The sequence below is a fragment of the Meleagris gallopavo genome, chromosome 2, assembly GCF_000146605.3.
Source record: "Meleagris gallopavo isolate NT-WF06-2002-E0010 breed Aviagen turkey brand Nicholas breeding stock chromosome 2, Turkey_5.1, whole genome shotgun sequence".
NCBI classification, from domain to species: domain Eukaryota; kingdom Metazoa; phylum Chordata; class Aves; order Galliformes; family Phasianidae; genus Meleagris; species Meleagris gallopavo.
The window spans coordinates 81,824,468-81,838,863 of NC_015012.2; the positions used below are offsets into that span (position 1 = coordinate 81,824,468).

General features: G+C 36.1%; 1 protein-coding gene across 12 annotated transcripts in view; it reads right to left on the bottom strand.

The window, feature by feature from the left end:
- The window catches only part of COL19A1 (collagen type XIX alpha 1 chain), a 213,943-nt gene that overhangs the window by 140,883 nt on the left and 58,664 nt on the right, over positions 1 to 14,396 (bottom strand). For 11 of the 12 annotated variants that reach the window (XM_031552581.1, XM_019613183.1, XM_031552582.1 and 8 more), the window contains 3 exons: positions 13,433 to 13,558; positions 12,871 to 12,933; positions 3,373 to 3,426 (listed from right to left, as the gene is read on the bottom strand). In XM_031552581.1, the coding sequence (XP_031408441.1) occupies positions 3,373 to 3,426; positions 12,871 to 12,933; positions 13,433 to 13,558 (243 nt within the window). The remainder of the gene's footprint in view (positions 1 to 3,372; positions 3,427 to 12,870; positions 12,934 to 13,432; positions 13,559 to 14,396) is intronic. The other variant, XM_019613188.1, reaches the window with a different exon arrangement.

A 14,396-nucleotide genomic window follows, 5' to 3' on the forward strand; every position in this document is an offset into this window, starting at 1 on the left:
AGCTTTTGGCCTGGTCAGTTTCAGATTCCACAGAAGTTCATTTCTGACTTGCAACAACAATACAACTTTACTGTAATCTGGATTCAAAGTGTCATACTGTTCAAGAAAAGTACACTGTCTCAATATTAAACACAACCCCAGTGCTGAGCCTCATGTAAACTAACAGGAGCTTTTGGATTTGGCCTGACAATGACTCTATAAGGTGCTAAGAAAGAAAAAAAGCCAAAACACCCAAACAGTATTAACCATGGAAACTGCAATAATAACTGTTTTATTTCCATTGGGACAGAGTTGATTTTTCTTCACAGTGTCTGGTACAATGCTATGTTTTGACTTTAGGAAAAAAAACAAAGTTGATAACACATTATTTTAGTTGTTGCTGAGCAGTGGCTTCAGAGAGCCAAGGATACTTCAACCTCTCAGCTTCTTGTACTGTCTTGCCAGCAAGAGGGGATGAGGAGGCACAAGAAGTTGAGAGGGGGCAGAACAAGGACAGCTGACCTAAGGTGGGCAAAGGGAAATTTCACATGACTTCATGTGAAAAAACTTGAAAAGCTGTAGGGAGCTGGCTGGGCAGGTAGCTATTGGTTGGGGACTAGGTGGGCATCAGCTGTCAGGAGATGAGCAATTGCACTGCACATCACTTGTTTTGTATATGTATATTACTATTACCCATTACTATTATTTTTTCCCTTCCTTTTCTGTCTTAGTAAATAGTTTTAATCTCAACCTATGAGTTCTAGTTTGTTATTTTTTTTTTCCCCCAGTTCTCTGCCCCATCTTACCGGGAAGGGGAAGTGAGAGAATGACTTTGTGGTGCCCAAGTGCCTGCCAGGTTAAACCACAGCAATAACTTGTACTACAAAAGCAATGTTGTTTGGTAATTTTAAAGAAAGACACCAAAGAAGGAGCAACGGAAAGAGACAAAGAAAAAACACAACTTCATTACAGATCAATCACAATCAATCTACTGTTTTACAATATCCCTTCCCACTATTTCACATGAGGGAGCACAGTAAAATAAAAGCTGTCTAAGCTGGATCAAATCAAAAGTTTCTCTGTTCAAGTATGTGTCTACAATTGTGGCAACAACAGAAGCCTATAGAAAAGTATAACAACATAGAAACTTCTCCAGGGGGTTTCCCAGACTTCAGCAATTTGAAGCCTAGAACTTTCAGAGAAGTAGCAGTGTCTATTTGACGCCCTCCGGGGATATTTATTTTACCAACTTTAATTGACTTTCAAATGATTTCAGTCCTGCTGCAGAGCTCCCACTTTAATCGTGTTATATGAAGAAGAATCCTTTCTATCCTTTCCAAACTTGCTACCAAATAATTAAATGTTCGAGTTTTCATGCTGAAGGAGGATGAAAAAAACCAACCTATTAATCTTTTCTGTTTCACCCATAATTTTACAGAGCTTTGAACACAGCAAATTTCACCTCAATTGTGCCTTTTTCAAACTGAAGTCATCATTCTCATGCCTTAATTGGAAGATACCCAATGCTGTTGATCACTTTTGATGCCTCCTGTAAACCTTTCCAGGGCTACTAAATCCACTTAGAGATGAGGACCAGAACTGTATGCACAGATTTATGTACATGGTTTTATTAATAGCAGTGAATTTAAGATGTTTTCTTTTTGTTCCTCACTCTCTTCCTAATCTTTACTAAATTAGATTTGTTTATTTGACTAGTACTTAACAGTGAGCTTATGTTTTCATTGACCTCTAATTTCAAGATCATTTTCATGACCAATAAAAGTTAGTCCAGCATCCAATATGAAATACATAAATTTTGGATTGTTTTTCCTCCCCATCAGTTAACTAATAATTTCACTGAGTTTTATGTGCTGCTTTATGACAACACGTAACTCCTCAACACTGCAAGGTTTTTTGAAGATTTTTGCAGCCTGCTCTCCACTTTTCTACTATGCTTAAATAATGGATTTGCTGCTGATGCTAATTCATCTCTTTTCTAATATCATATATCTAGCTCTCATTTTTTAACAAAAATAAAGTTTAAAAAACCATGAAAGTAAAAGTGAAAGAGTTTCATAATTTTATATCTTACCATTAACAGATTCAAAACCTCGCAGTTGAGGTGAAACTCATAATTGTTTGAGTGCTTAGAAAACTGAATAATGGCTAAATGAACCAAATTAAGAGCATTGTTGAAATACTGGACTTATCATGGCAACAGCTGCCTTAAAGAGGAATATATGTTTATAGCCCTGAAACCACAGAAACTTGAAGTTCATGACAAACGAGAGCCTAAATTGACAGAACCTAGGGATGAAAGCTAATCAAGGCTAATCAAGATGTTTAATATCACTGGAAAACCAACAAGCAAACAAAACAAACACAAAGCCACCAGTGCAATAAACTAAAACACCTTTCTGGAAAACTTCATTCATTTATATATTAAGTGGCTTCCAGTTAATAACTGGAACAAAAACAACAACAAAAAATCACAAGAGGGCGAATCATTATCATCTCCAGCAGCACACTGTTTCCTTACTGTTCTTGAGGGCTGTCATGATGATAGAATGTTAGTCTAGTGGGCTTGCTCTTAAGTCACTAAATCTGTGTAGCTGCCTTAAATCAGACAAAGTGAATGGGTAACATCCTGAAATGAAACTTACCCTCTTGAATATGCAGGCAGGCTGATAAGCTTTTTTAGCCACAGCTACTCCTAAGTCTCTGCTTGGAGGTCAGTGGTCTTTATCTCAAAGCTCTATCAAGCAGTCTGCTGAGCACAAGAGCTCTTTTCTGGGCATCCACAGCCTGCACAGTTCAACAAATTGTCAGGGAGCACAGGTAGCAGTCAGACTGCTTTAATCTGCTTCCTCTCCAAGGCTGATGTGTTAAAAAAAGCTTAGGACAGGCTTATCTGAGAAGAGCAGCAAGAGTCGGGGACCAGGTTAGGTCAGGTGTCCCCCATGATACCTGAACAGCAAGAAAACACCCCTACTGTGGGGCAGCTATGAGGAAGTTCATCTCCTGGTATCACCACCTGCTGTGGGCTGTGTGTTTTCACAGAGGTGAAGCAGGCCTATCTTCTCCATCTCTCTGCATGTTGGGTATGAGAGAACATCTCTTTCCTACTCTGCCAGCTGGATAGGTTTCCCTTAGTTGTGTATATTCCCCTTCCCATTTTCTAGAAAAAAGATGAGCACGTCCGCAGAAAATACTATTAGCTAGAGCTGCTTTTTCAGTGTAAAACAAAAATATAGCAGCATACAAGACAGAAATTAGTTTTCTAAAAACAGAAATGTTCTGTCCTCACTTTTCTGTGAGTAATTACAGATGAGCCACTGTCACAGTGAACACTTTCCGGTGAGTCAAATTGTATGTTTAGACACAAAAACATACCTTTTCACCAGGAAGACCAGCAGCACCATCCTGTCCTTTTGCACCCATTTCACCCTACAAAATAAATTATTCATTTAGAAGTTTTAAAGACCACTGACTCAGAAAAGTACCTCCTTCCACTGCAGCCATGTTATGTCATACTTTGTAATATAATGATTGCAGAGGAAGATACCATAGATGTAACACTAAAATCAGAAAAAATAAGTACATTTTAAAATACTTACAACATCAATTAAGACAAATACTTGCAAATGTATGTTTCTAGAAAAAAAAAACTAACTCTGCTGATTTCAAGGGAATTCATTGTAACAGTAGACTTAGGCTAGGCAGGCGCAAATTCACTAGACTGAGTGCATTCAACTCTGAGAAAGCACATGGAAATAGGGAGATACTTTGATCTAAAAGTCACGTGCACACAATATTTTAAAAAGACATTTTGAGCTCAGTTACATTCTCCTTCCCTGTCTCAAAGAAACCAAAACCCAGACTGTAAGCAATCTGTTAGAAAATGTTAGTTTTAAGAGACTCTCTTGACTGATCAGGAGAGGTATAGAAGGTTCTAGCAGCTGCAAATTGGACAATGAATCTTAAAAATGATTGAAGAAAACACTGAACAAATAAATTTTGCTCAAGAATGTCAAGAATAAGGGCAACGAAATTTAAAATCTAAGTCAAGTGGAGAATAGAGGATGATAGAGCAATGAAACCCTATAGTTTTTCATTCTAAAAATAATTAAAAAAAAATGTAAGCTTTGTTTACTTGTACCAAGAAATGAAAATTTTCTAGTGAACAGAAAACACTACAGTCTTTTTTTGCAGTAAACCAGCTCTTCGTGAAAAGAATGTCACTGATTTGAAAACGATTAATATTAATTTTTTCTTTGAGTTAAAGGAGTGCATGAAGAATGACAAGTGTCATAATTACATAAATAATTGCTTCTTATAAAAGGCTACAGAAATAAGTTGGGTGGTCAAATTCAAAACTGAAAGCCTAGAAGTTCCTGCTGAGGAATAAAGCCCCATAACCTCTAAACCAACAAAATGTAGAAATTTTTTAAAAAGTGAGATCCTAGGAACTTGTAATTCTGATATTCAGCATGAGCAGAAACTTACTTGTATTAGGATAAGTTTGTCAACTTTATCAGTAAACACACTCCATAGCAACAAACATCACTTTATCATTATCTTTACAAATGGGATACACATACAGTGAATTCTTAATTCAGCAGACCAACAGAAAGGCTTTGGACCACAGCAGATGTCCTGTGCCCTTTGCAGCCTATTGGTATGTTCAACCTGTGCGAGTGTTTCATTGTTATGGGATGTAGAGTTTTCCCAAAATTCACAAGTAAACCACACCCTAGCAGCCTGGTCTCTTTTCTGAGAGCAAGGAGAGCAGTCGACCAAATTTTTTTGTGAGACCATCACTATGTAAAGTGCCCAACTGTTTCTTATCTGACAACCTATGTCTCTCCATTAGGTTTAAAGTGACTTTAATTAATGTAGGTATAATTACATCAGCTAGGTATCTTAGAACACACTGTCAGAACAACTACTGTTGTAAAGATTAAAGAAAACACCACTACATAGACACACACAAAAAAAAATTACTAAAAACAAAAACCTGAAAGCCTCAAAGAGAGAATACTGTAAGTACATTCAGTACATCTTTTCAGTGTAAATGTAGTACTTCTTTCACAAAATTATGAATTTTAACCTTTCTGAAGTTAAGAAAGGAATACCAAGATTGGCAAGAAAACCCTAAAGCATGCAGCAACACTGTTTGCTGCATCCCAGACCAGCCATTATTAACCGCTTACTTCATGTCAAAAGGAGGATTTATAATACATATTTTCCTCACTGTTCCCTTCAGGCTGCCCTCAGCAGCTGCTGACTCAGCACAGCATATTCTGAAGAGATGAGCTCTCCCTGATGCTCTACGCAAAGCCCCATCCAGCCTGGCCTTGAATGGTTACAGAGAGGGGGCAATCACAACCTCACTGGGCAACATATTCCAGTGTCTCACCACCCTCACAATAAAGAATTTCTTCCTGATATCTAGTCAAAATCTACCCTCTTCCATTTTAAAACCATTTCCTCTTGTCCTCATCCTGTCGACACCTGCCCTTATAAAAATTCCCTCCCCAGCTTTCCTGTAGACCCCCTTCAGTTACTGGAAGGCCGCTATAAGGCCCCCCAGAGCCTTCTCCTCTCCAGGCTGCAGAGTCCCAGCTGTCTCAGACTGTCCTTGCAGGGGAGGTGCTCCAGCCTCTCATCATCCTTATGACCCTCCTCTGGATTTGCTCCAACAGCTCCATGTCCTTCTTGTTTTGGGGCCCTAGAACCACTGAACAACTATTGTTGTTACTTCTCAACTACCCAAAACATTTCTCTATATTCCTTGTCTTCCATTTTAAATTTCTAAAATCTATTCACAGAAACCATCATAAAGCAACTACATCTGCGCAGCCCAACTGAAAACTCCTCTGTTTATAATAGCAGCCCAGAGATTGCCAAATATGAGCTGAATCTGGTGAAGAGCACCACTCCACTGTCTGATATGAAGACACTGATCAGAAAGAGTCGTGTTAGAGTCATGTTATGGAGGAGTATACGAGACATTTTTCACATCCAATTTTTTTTCAAATATTGGTGTGGTCCTTAATATAGGTATGCTAAATTATTCTGTCTCATAAGTAGAACAAGGTGTTGAATGTGTATGTTGCTAGGAGCAGGACTGGTCCTTAGTTAGCTTAGCTTATCAGCACAGAGTGACTGCCTTATCTATTCACACTCTGTTCCCTTAAGCCACTTGCAAGTATTTTAAGAAACCAGAACATTCAGTGGTGTATTTTTATAAGTGTGTAGGCAAAAATTACACTGCCTGGTACATGACTAGAAGACTTTAGCTGTATAGTTAACCACACTATGTTTACATTTCTGTTTCATTAAGTTCAAATGGATTCCTTGCCTTGAAGACAATTATTTTCCATGGCAAATTAGATTATTAAGATATGCCTCTATCTTATAACCATGATTTTAATAATCACACTCTGGTTTTTCATGCTTTTGTTCTATGAGTTTAAAGATCACATACTGCATGTTGTATTGCCAACAAAAGAGTTCACACAGCAGACTGATAGAATAAAAAAAAGGGCAAATGCATTTCTAAGAGCTTTTGGCCTGTTTTTACATAATAGACTTTTCTTTTGCTTCTGCAGATGCTGAAGTCCTTTACATGTGAACATGCATCATTTTCTCTTTCTCATATAAGAAATCCTAAAGATATAGAAATAAGAATTAAAAACAGGGTCCCAGACTACCACGCCTACATCTATCCCTAAATAAATCTCTTTTTACGGCTTAGCAAGGACATACGAACACACTGCAATTAAGCTTTATAAGTTTATGTAACTAAACTATTAAGAAAGAACAAAAATTTACATTTGCTTAGAACTACCAAAATTAACAGAAATACAGGCTGGTAGCCATGCAAACTAATAGTGTAATGCTAGTATTATAGATTATGAAGCACTCTATGCATAATAATTCAGGAGTAGTACAGTAAGCTGTAAGTCTACTGTTAAGAATTTCTGCTAAGAGTAGCATTGAAAATTCTTTTCAGCAGAGCACAAAGTTACTTAGTGAATAAAATATTTAAGCCATAGTACATTTTCCAGAATGTAACATTTTACAAACAATAGGACGGCTATTATACTTTTGACAGGGTTTATTTTGGTGAACTCCAGCAGACAGTGGAAATTCAGCAACCTCAGCCCAACACACACACAAATGTTTCTGTTAGCCTTCCACAAAGCCAAGCCAAGCCAAATTCTTAAAAAGAGATCACAGTCTCTTTCCAGTGATACCAGTCAGCTGTCTATCTGAAGTGGAACTAATTCAGCGCATCTGAGGCCATCTGCAGTACTAAAATTGTCATTATTTTATTACATTGATGATTCAGAGTTTCAAAAGCAACTGATCTTTACATCTTTCTGCCATTCAGCCATTATTCAGTGTTCCCATTGTAGAACTCAAAATCATATGCTAGTATCAAACAGAAAATACAGTACCTTTATCATATATTAGAGTTTTGTACAGCAAAGATAGCAAAAACAAACAAACAAACAAAAAACAAAAAGAGAGAATTACAGAGATAATTAACAAATTACAGTCCTTTCCCTTTCCCACATAAAAACCCAAAAGCTTTAAGACAGCATTTTATTTAAACATATAAATTTGTAATTTAACAGACCAAATAATTTTAAATACATTTACACTGTGACATGGAGTGGAATTAACATGACACTTTGATACTGAATCTAGAAAAGAAAGTCTATAGGAAATTTTGAAAGGAGGAAAATATTCTCAGCAGTGTTCTGATCTAACCAGGTTGTGATTTTATTACTCAAGTAAAAGCAATTGCATTGAATTAATAGAAAGAATGATACAAACATAGCCTAGAGCACATAATGCTACAGTATTGCTCTTGTCAACAAAAAGGATATATTAGTTCAGATTAAATGAAGAGCCTATATCAGTTCTGAAAAGACTCCTTAGCCAAAGTTTTATGAGACTTGAGAAGGAAAATTAGCTTTCCTGGATTTCATCTCTGCATAAAGAATACATGCCAGAAGCATCAAAAATATCCAGATAAGAAAATATATATCATTATCAGGAAAAATATCTGCAGATCCCAGAGAGTTGCTATCAGTAGACAGTGTACTGTAGACAGTTACTTCCAAAAATGATATAGAGAAATGCAAAGGGTGTAACATAAAGAATTGAACCTTTATACTACAACTGCTACCTGTGTAATTAATATCAGAGGTAGTTCCTGTAAGAAATTACATAAAATAGAAAGTATTAAAAGCAGCACAGACAGATAAAAAGTTCTCATGATTATACATTGTTACAGAAGTATTGGGACTTGGAAAGTGCCAACTTAGGAACTTTCTGTTGATGTGTAGAATCAGCTCAAATTCAGAGATGCTGACAAAGATAAGAAAGAAAATTAATCCCTAAGAGTAGCTTGAGCAAAGATATTGAACCAGGTGATGTCAAAATCCTAACCTCAATAATTCTGTGAATGAACTGGGAATGTTCTCTTTCTGTGGCATCACTCTAGTGTTTCCTTGGCATTGATATAGAAGCTAGATTCCTCATAGAATGTGTGCTGACCTGGCAGTGAGGCTTAAAAGCCCTGTTTTGCTGGTTATCCCTGCAATGGGGCCCACTGACTGCTGCTATTCTGCATTAGCGTCAGCTCTTGGGAGGAGATGACAGCCCTCAACTCTCTGAGCATCTCAGAGTGTTGAGCACTCATTACCACTTCTCCACATCTCTTGAGGAAGACTTGAACTGCCATCCTTAATCCTAATCAGATGAATACTAGAATGATGTATGCAATAACAAAGATAAGAGGTGAATATTTAAGACATTTTCTAAGAAAATTTTCATATCAGCTAGATAATTTGGACTATTAGACAGTTAAAACATTAAGTGGGACTGCCAAAAGATTCTATTCTCTGTGGCTGTGAAGCATTTTCTTCTGCCCATTAAAAGATTAAAATTTAATAAGTACTCTGACTTTGGGAAATTTGCTTTGTTATCACTGTCAGTCAGCCATGTCTTGCCCAAGAAATTTATCTTTTTCATGCATTTCAGCCTTGAGCTCCCTGAGTCTATCAATAACCTCTGCAATGAAAATCAGATCAGAAATGAACTATACTGAAGACTGTAATGTAATAGATATGCCTTAGATGGAAATAGATAAACCTGGGTTATGAGGAGTGATAGAGATTGAAGAAAGGAAAACTAGTGAAGAAAACAGGCAGAAAGAGCAGTGAGATGCCTTATTTGTTCTCCAAAAGTTCTTTTTTCTAATCATTCTGTTACAAGTATTTTCATATGCATAAATTTATTGCATAAATCTATTTCTATCAAGCCCAAAATAGCATTTTAAACATCTTTTTCTTTAATTAAAATACAAATTAATGAACCACACTTCAATAGCAATATGTGTGCATCAATAGGCACTTTAATGTTTGAAAGCACTTTGCCTCTGATTTTTTGCTCCCTACTGTACTTACAGCATTAACCAATGACCTATTAACACAGCTTGGAATGGGTTATTATTATAATCAACATTTTAATTCTCTTTGGGTTTCTATTTAAAATCTTCAGGAGGTGGAAGCAAAGATTATTCAATATACACTTAATTCCATAGCCTCCTCAAAAGAGAAAAATGGTCTGTATATTCTGTATAATTATTTCAATTACTACCATCCATATTCCACCTTTCTGAAGATTTTCTCCATATGGAGGATAAAACAGAACTTTGACATCATGATTAAGTGACTTTCACTAGCAATGAATATATTTTTAAGTAGCTATGCACCATGCTACAGTAGTAGAAAAAAAATGAACAGAAAATATGGTTCATTTCTCACCTGGCTCAGCAGCAGTGGAAGCCTACCTCTACAAAACATATATCTAAATGTATTAAATCACAGGATAGTTCCATCTGACTTTTAAGCACTTAAAACTTGTGAAATACACTGTGCTGAGAATTAAGCTACCGTGAGAGTAATAGAGAATACTGTTCAAGGGTAACCTAAGTTGTACACTTGACAAGTGTTGCCTCTCAGTTTTACGTGAAGAAAAAAGCTGAAATATGTTTTTTAAGGGCTTACACAAATAAACAGCAAAGTTGGTCCTTGTAACTTTCTAAGTCTCAATTATTCAGACATCACAGATCAGGAGGTTGTCCCCTGCTGCTGATAGCTGGGAAATACAGATCTCCAGGCAAGTAAAGTCCCATGCAGCAAACACTGCTAAATTCAAGCTTGCACAGGAAATAAAAGGGAGAGAAACTGCTCTGCTTCCCTTAAAGTTTTTTGTTTGTTTGTTTTAAATACGAAATAAGTGGTGTAGTACCAAACAGTCTGATCTTTCAGCAGGGAAAACAGACTTTAAATAGAGCAGCTTCTCCAGTTCAGAAGCACTTTTTCAAAGCCAGTTGGAATATCTGTATAGTTAAGAACTGTCCTTATGATGTCCCAGTGATTCATAGTCATAGAAACATGGAATGTCTTGGGTTGGGAAAGGACCTTAAACACCATTTAGTTCCAACTCTTCCGTTGTTGGCAGTGTAGTCAACCAGATAAGCCAGAATAAAGCCTTAATGAAAGGTGAGATTCAAATAGGACAGTCTTTTAAAGAAGTGGAATAATTTTGATCAGTGATGCTGCTATAAATAGCTTGTAACTTATGCTAGAGGTGCATAAGAATTTGCATAAATGCCTATTCTAGTGAATAAACATGCATTAGTCTTTGTCTCTGATCTGTTCAAAAGTATTAAGATGAAATTTGTAAAGTGTATGGGAACGTAGAATAATAATTAAACTCAAAATGCCTAAACATGGCTTTGTTCTAGTGATAACCTCGATACTCCAGAACAGGCAAAACAGAGTCTGAAGGAACAATTACGGTAGACTGAAGAGCAATTTGAGGTGGAGCTTGAATACAGCCTAACACCAATTTGAGTCTGTAGAAACTTGCTTACAAATCCCATCACAGAAAAAAGCCATGTAAATTAAGTCATACTTTTAATTATGGTGGGTGGGAAATTGGAATGAGATAAAATAAAAGAGCAAGAAATGTGAGTCTGACTGAGAGATTCCATCAATAAAAGAGTAACTTATCCTTGTCATTACAGCATCCAAGTAAGAACATTTAAATATAGCTGGCTGGATGTTAATAATATGATCTAGAAGCAAAAAAGAAGAAAGTAAGAAGCAAAGTCTGAAGAACTACCAGTAAACTTACAGAAATTTCTTTCACTTTCCAATTGTACTGGCCATCAAAACCCTCAGTAAGCTCCTATTTCATGTGAAACGCATTACAAAACATCTGAGCACAACCTGCTACTCTCCTGTACATAATAATGCCTCTTGAATATCTGGAAAAGACTGTAGTACTGCCTGTCCATCTTTAATTATTGATGCCACCATCAGGAGTGTTACTGAAAACCTGTACAAACGTAGAAGCAAAAACAAAACAAAAACAAAACAACAAAAAAAAACCCAAACCAACCCCACATCTATTTGTTTAAATCTTGAAAGGTTTATTTTTCATTAATCTCATACTTAGCAGTTTTCAGTTCTATATCAGTTTATAAATAATTTGTACTTTGTACTTCCCAACCAAGTCAGACATGGTCTAATGCAATTTGCTATCAGTGATGGATGCACAGAAGTTGAAGGGTTTCATTGCTTTTAAGATCAATGCAGTGTGGTTTGGTAACCCACACTGGCTAGCTTTACATAATTGTGCTATATATGCAGACCTAGGATCAGCAAAACCCTGTGCTTAAGTATGGAGGCTATCAGCAATCCTTTTAGGCTCAGCTAGGCTACAGAAACATATTTGAACTTTCTTCAAATATACAAGTAGTATCAAAATTGAAATGTGTACTGGAAGGGAGTAAAGGAGTTGGGAAGGGAAGACACTATCAAGGCATTTACTCCACATTTACTGCTGTGCAGATAAGCCCCTTCTGAACTGGACCGGTTTCAGCTGTGCAGTCTTAGGAACAGTGCTGGATGTCTTCACAAGTTATTTCAGATCAAATATTAAACAGCATGCTGTAATGCAGGATGGTGGATAGGACAACTCCATCCTAACAGCTAGATTAACACTCTTGCGGTACTGCTTGTACTTCTTGCTGACTTGCAGCAGTTTATTCAAGTTGGCACTTCTGTTAGTGCAATAAAAACACATTTCCAGACATTTCCCACCCAAAACATTTCAGACAATTTTAGGCAATGGAGTATAAAGGGAAAACTATACGATAGACTGACTTTCATTACTAGGAAACCCTCAAGCTAAATAGCACAGGAATGTCACAGTAAGCACTACAGTGCAAAAACAAGGAATATGCCCAAGGAAGGTGTATCAACTGGACTGCTCCAGAGTTTTCCAATGTCAGCTTTCTCTCTTTTTATAATTAAGAAAGTTTCAGTAATTAAGAGTGATGACAAAGAACATACAGTGCTGAGGTCACCCTAGTGAATTCTCAGCCTCCTACTGATCACTGAAATAATTAGTCCACTGCATAGGATTCTGGCCATCGACAGTGCTATACAAATATATACATATCATAGGGAAATCCTTGTTGTGAACAACATACATGACTTCTCTGTGTTGGGATAAAAGTAAGAGAAAGAAAATATACTATTAGTGTTTTATCTGTGCTTGTTTCATGGCCACTGTGTTCCATGGAGTTCTTTAGTAGGAGTGGACCTCAGCGTGGAACAGATCTGGGCTATGTGGCAGAGAGGACACGCTCAGAACCAGGCACCAACTGATGAAGGATTTAACCTCTATAAAAATAGATACCTTTCAGGAATAGCTAAATCTGGAAAGTTTCTGTCCATTAAAGAGAAAGAAAGCCACAATAAAGAGAAAGAAATACAGAATACAATCATTATTTACCTTTTCACCTTTATGCCCTTTCTGGCCTGGCAAACCAGGAACTCCTGGTAATCCTGCTTCTCCCTGATTTTAAAAGAAAACAAAACAAAAATAATCAACAAAGAAGCATATCCAAAATACATAATTGGTTTGATTACTTTGTCTTAATTACAAAAGCCTAACAAAACAAATGGGTTGGAATAAATATAGCACCACATTCAAGTGGATTTAAAACAAGCAGTACGTAAAAAGCAATCCATTCTGAAGTAAAAATGTTTACACTATATTTACTCTAATACATTAGTAATTCTCATTTTTACTATTGATCCTTGCTTTTTATGTTCATTCTACAAAATCTTACAGCCCCCTCAAACTGTAATTTAAAAATTATATCTAAAATGTACTGTTTCTTAACTGTAAAATACAAACACACGTGCATTATAATAGTCTAAGATTGTAACATTTTTTCATAACTATAGAAAGAAACTCAAGTGCTTTCTATTTTTCTATTATTATTATTTTTTAAATACCTAGCAGAATTAAGTAGAATGATGAATTAAAAATCAATGAGAGAATGTCATACTTTAGTTGGAAAGCAGTGGCATCTGTCTCTAGATTCTTGCTGTGTTCCAGGAAGAGAGTATATTTTGCTGGCATGAACAGATTCTGGTGATGAAGTAGTAGCAAGTAATCTGTCCTCATGTGGGCACTAAAATAAAAAGAGGATTTATCTGATTTTTGCTCCATTTTTGTAATAGATAAATACCAGCCAAATGCTATTTTAATTTACTTTGTTTTAATATTACTGCACATGCCATGCTGCAGAAAAGCCACAACTGCCAAACAAAGGAAAAAGCTGTAACAAAATGAAGTCTAAACATTATGATCCTTCTGTACTGAAAACTGTACTGGTCAAAACAGAACTGACTGTCCCAGTTCGTTCTTCCTAAAGAATCAAACATAGGAAGAAAACTTCCAGGAACTATAAAAAGTGAAAGCAAAAGATAAGGGGGAAAGAAATATTCAGAGGCTCTCATTAAGACACAATAAAGTCTCCTGTGAGCCTTCTTGTCAAAGAAATTCTGACATGACTTACTTCTTAGAGTAGAAATTTGTGATTAAGGAATAATTCCTTTCCCTAAATTACTGAAAATTTAGCTCTTATGATTGGTAGGGGAGGTAATGAAAAAGAATAAAAAAATGTGATGCTGATTTCAATATGAAAGTCATTAACAAGTACTCCATTATTTTTATACCTTCAATATAAGACATGCAATTGAAACAAAGTGCTTTTATCTTCACAGTTGAAAGAACATTTAGGATGCTATCAATAAAGCATATCCTTGATCTTTTTGTGTTCATGTATAGTTAGGGTTTATTTTTTTCTTTTCTGTTTCTGTATAATAACGGCAAATATTTTTTTCCATGTACAAAGTGAAACTTACAGAAAAAATTCATTCTTTTCAATTAGCCATGAGCCTATAAATTCAAAAGAAAGCCTGTACTATGAAGAGGAATATATTTTGAAGTATATTTGAACAAGAAGT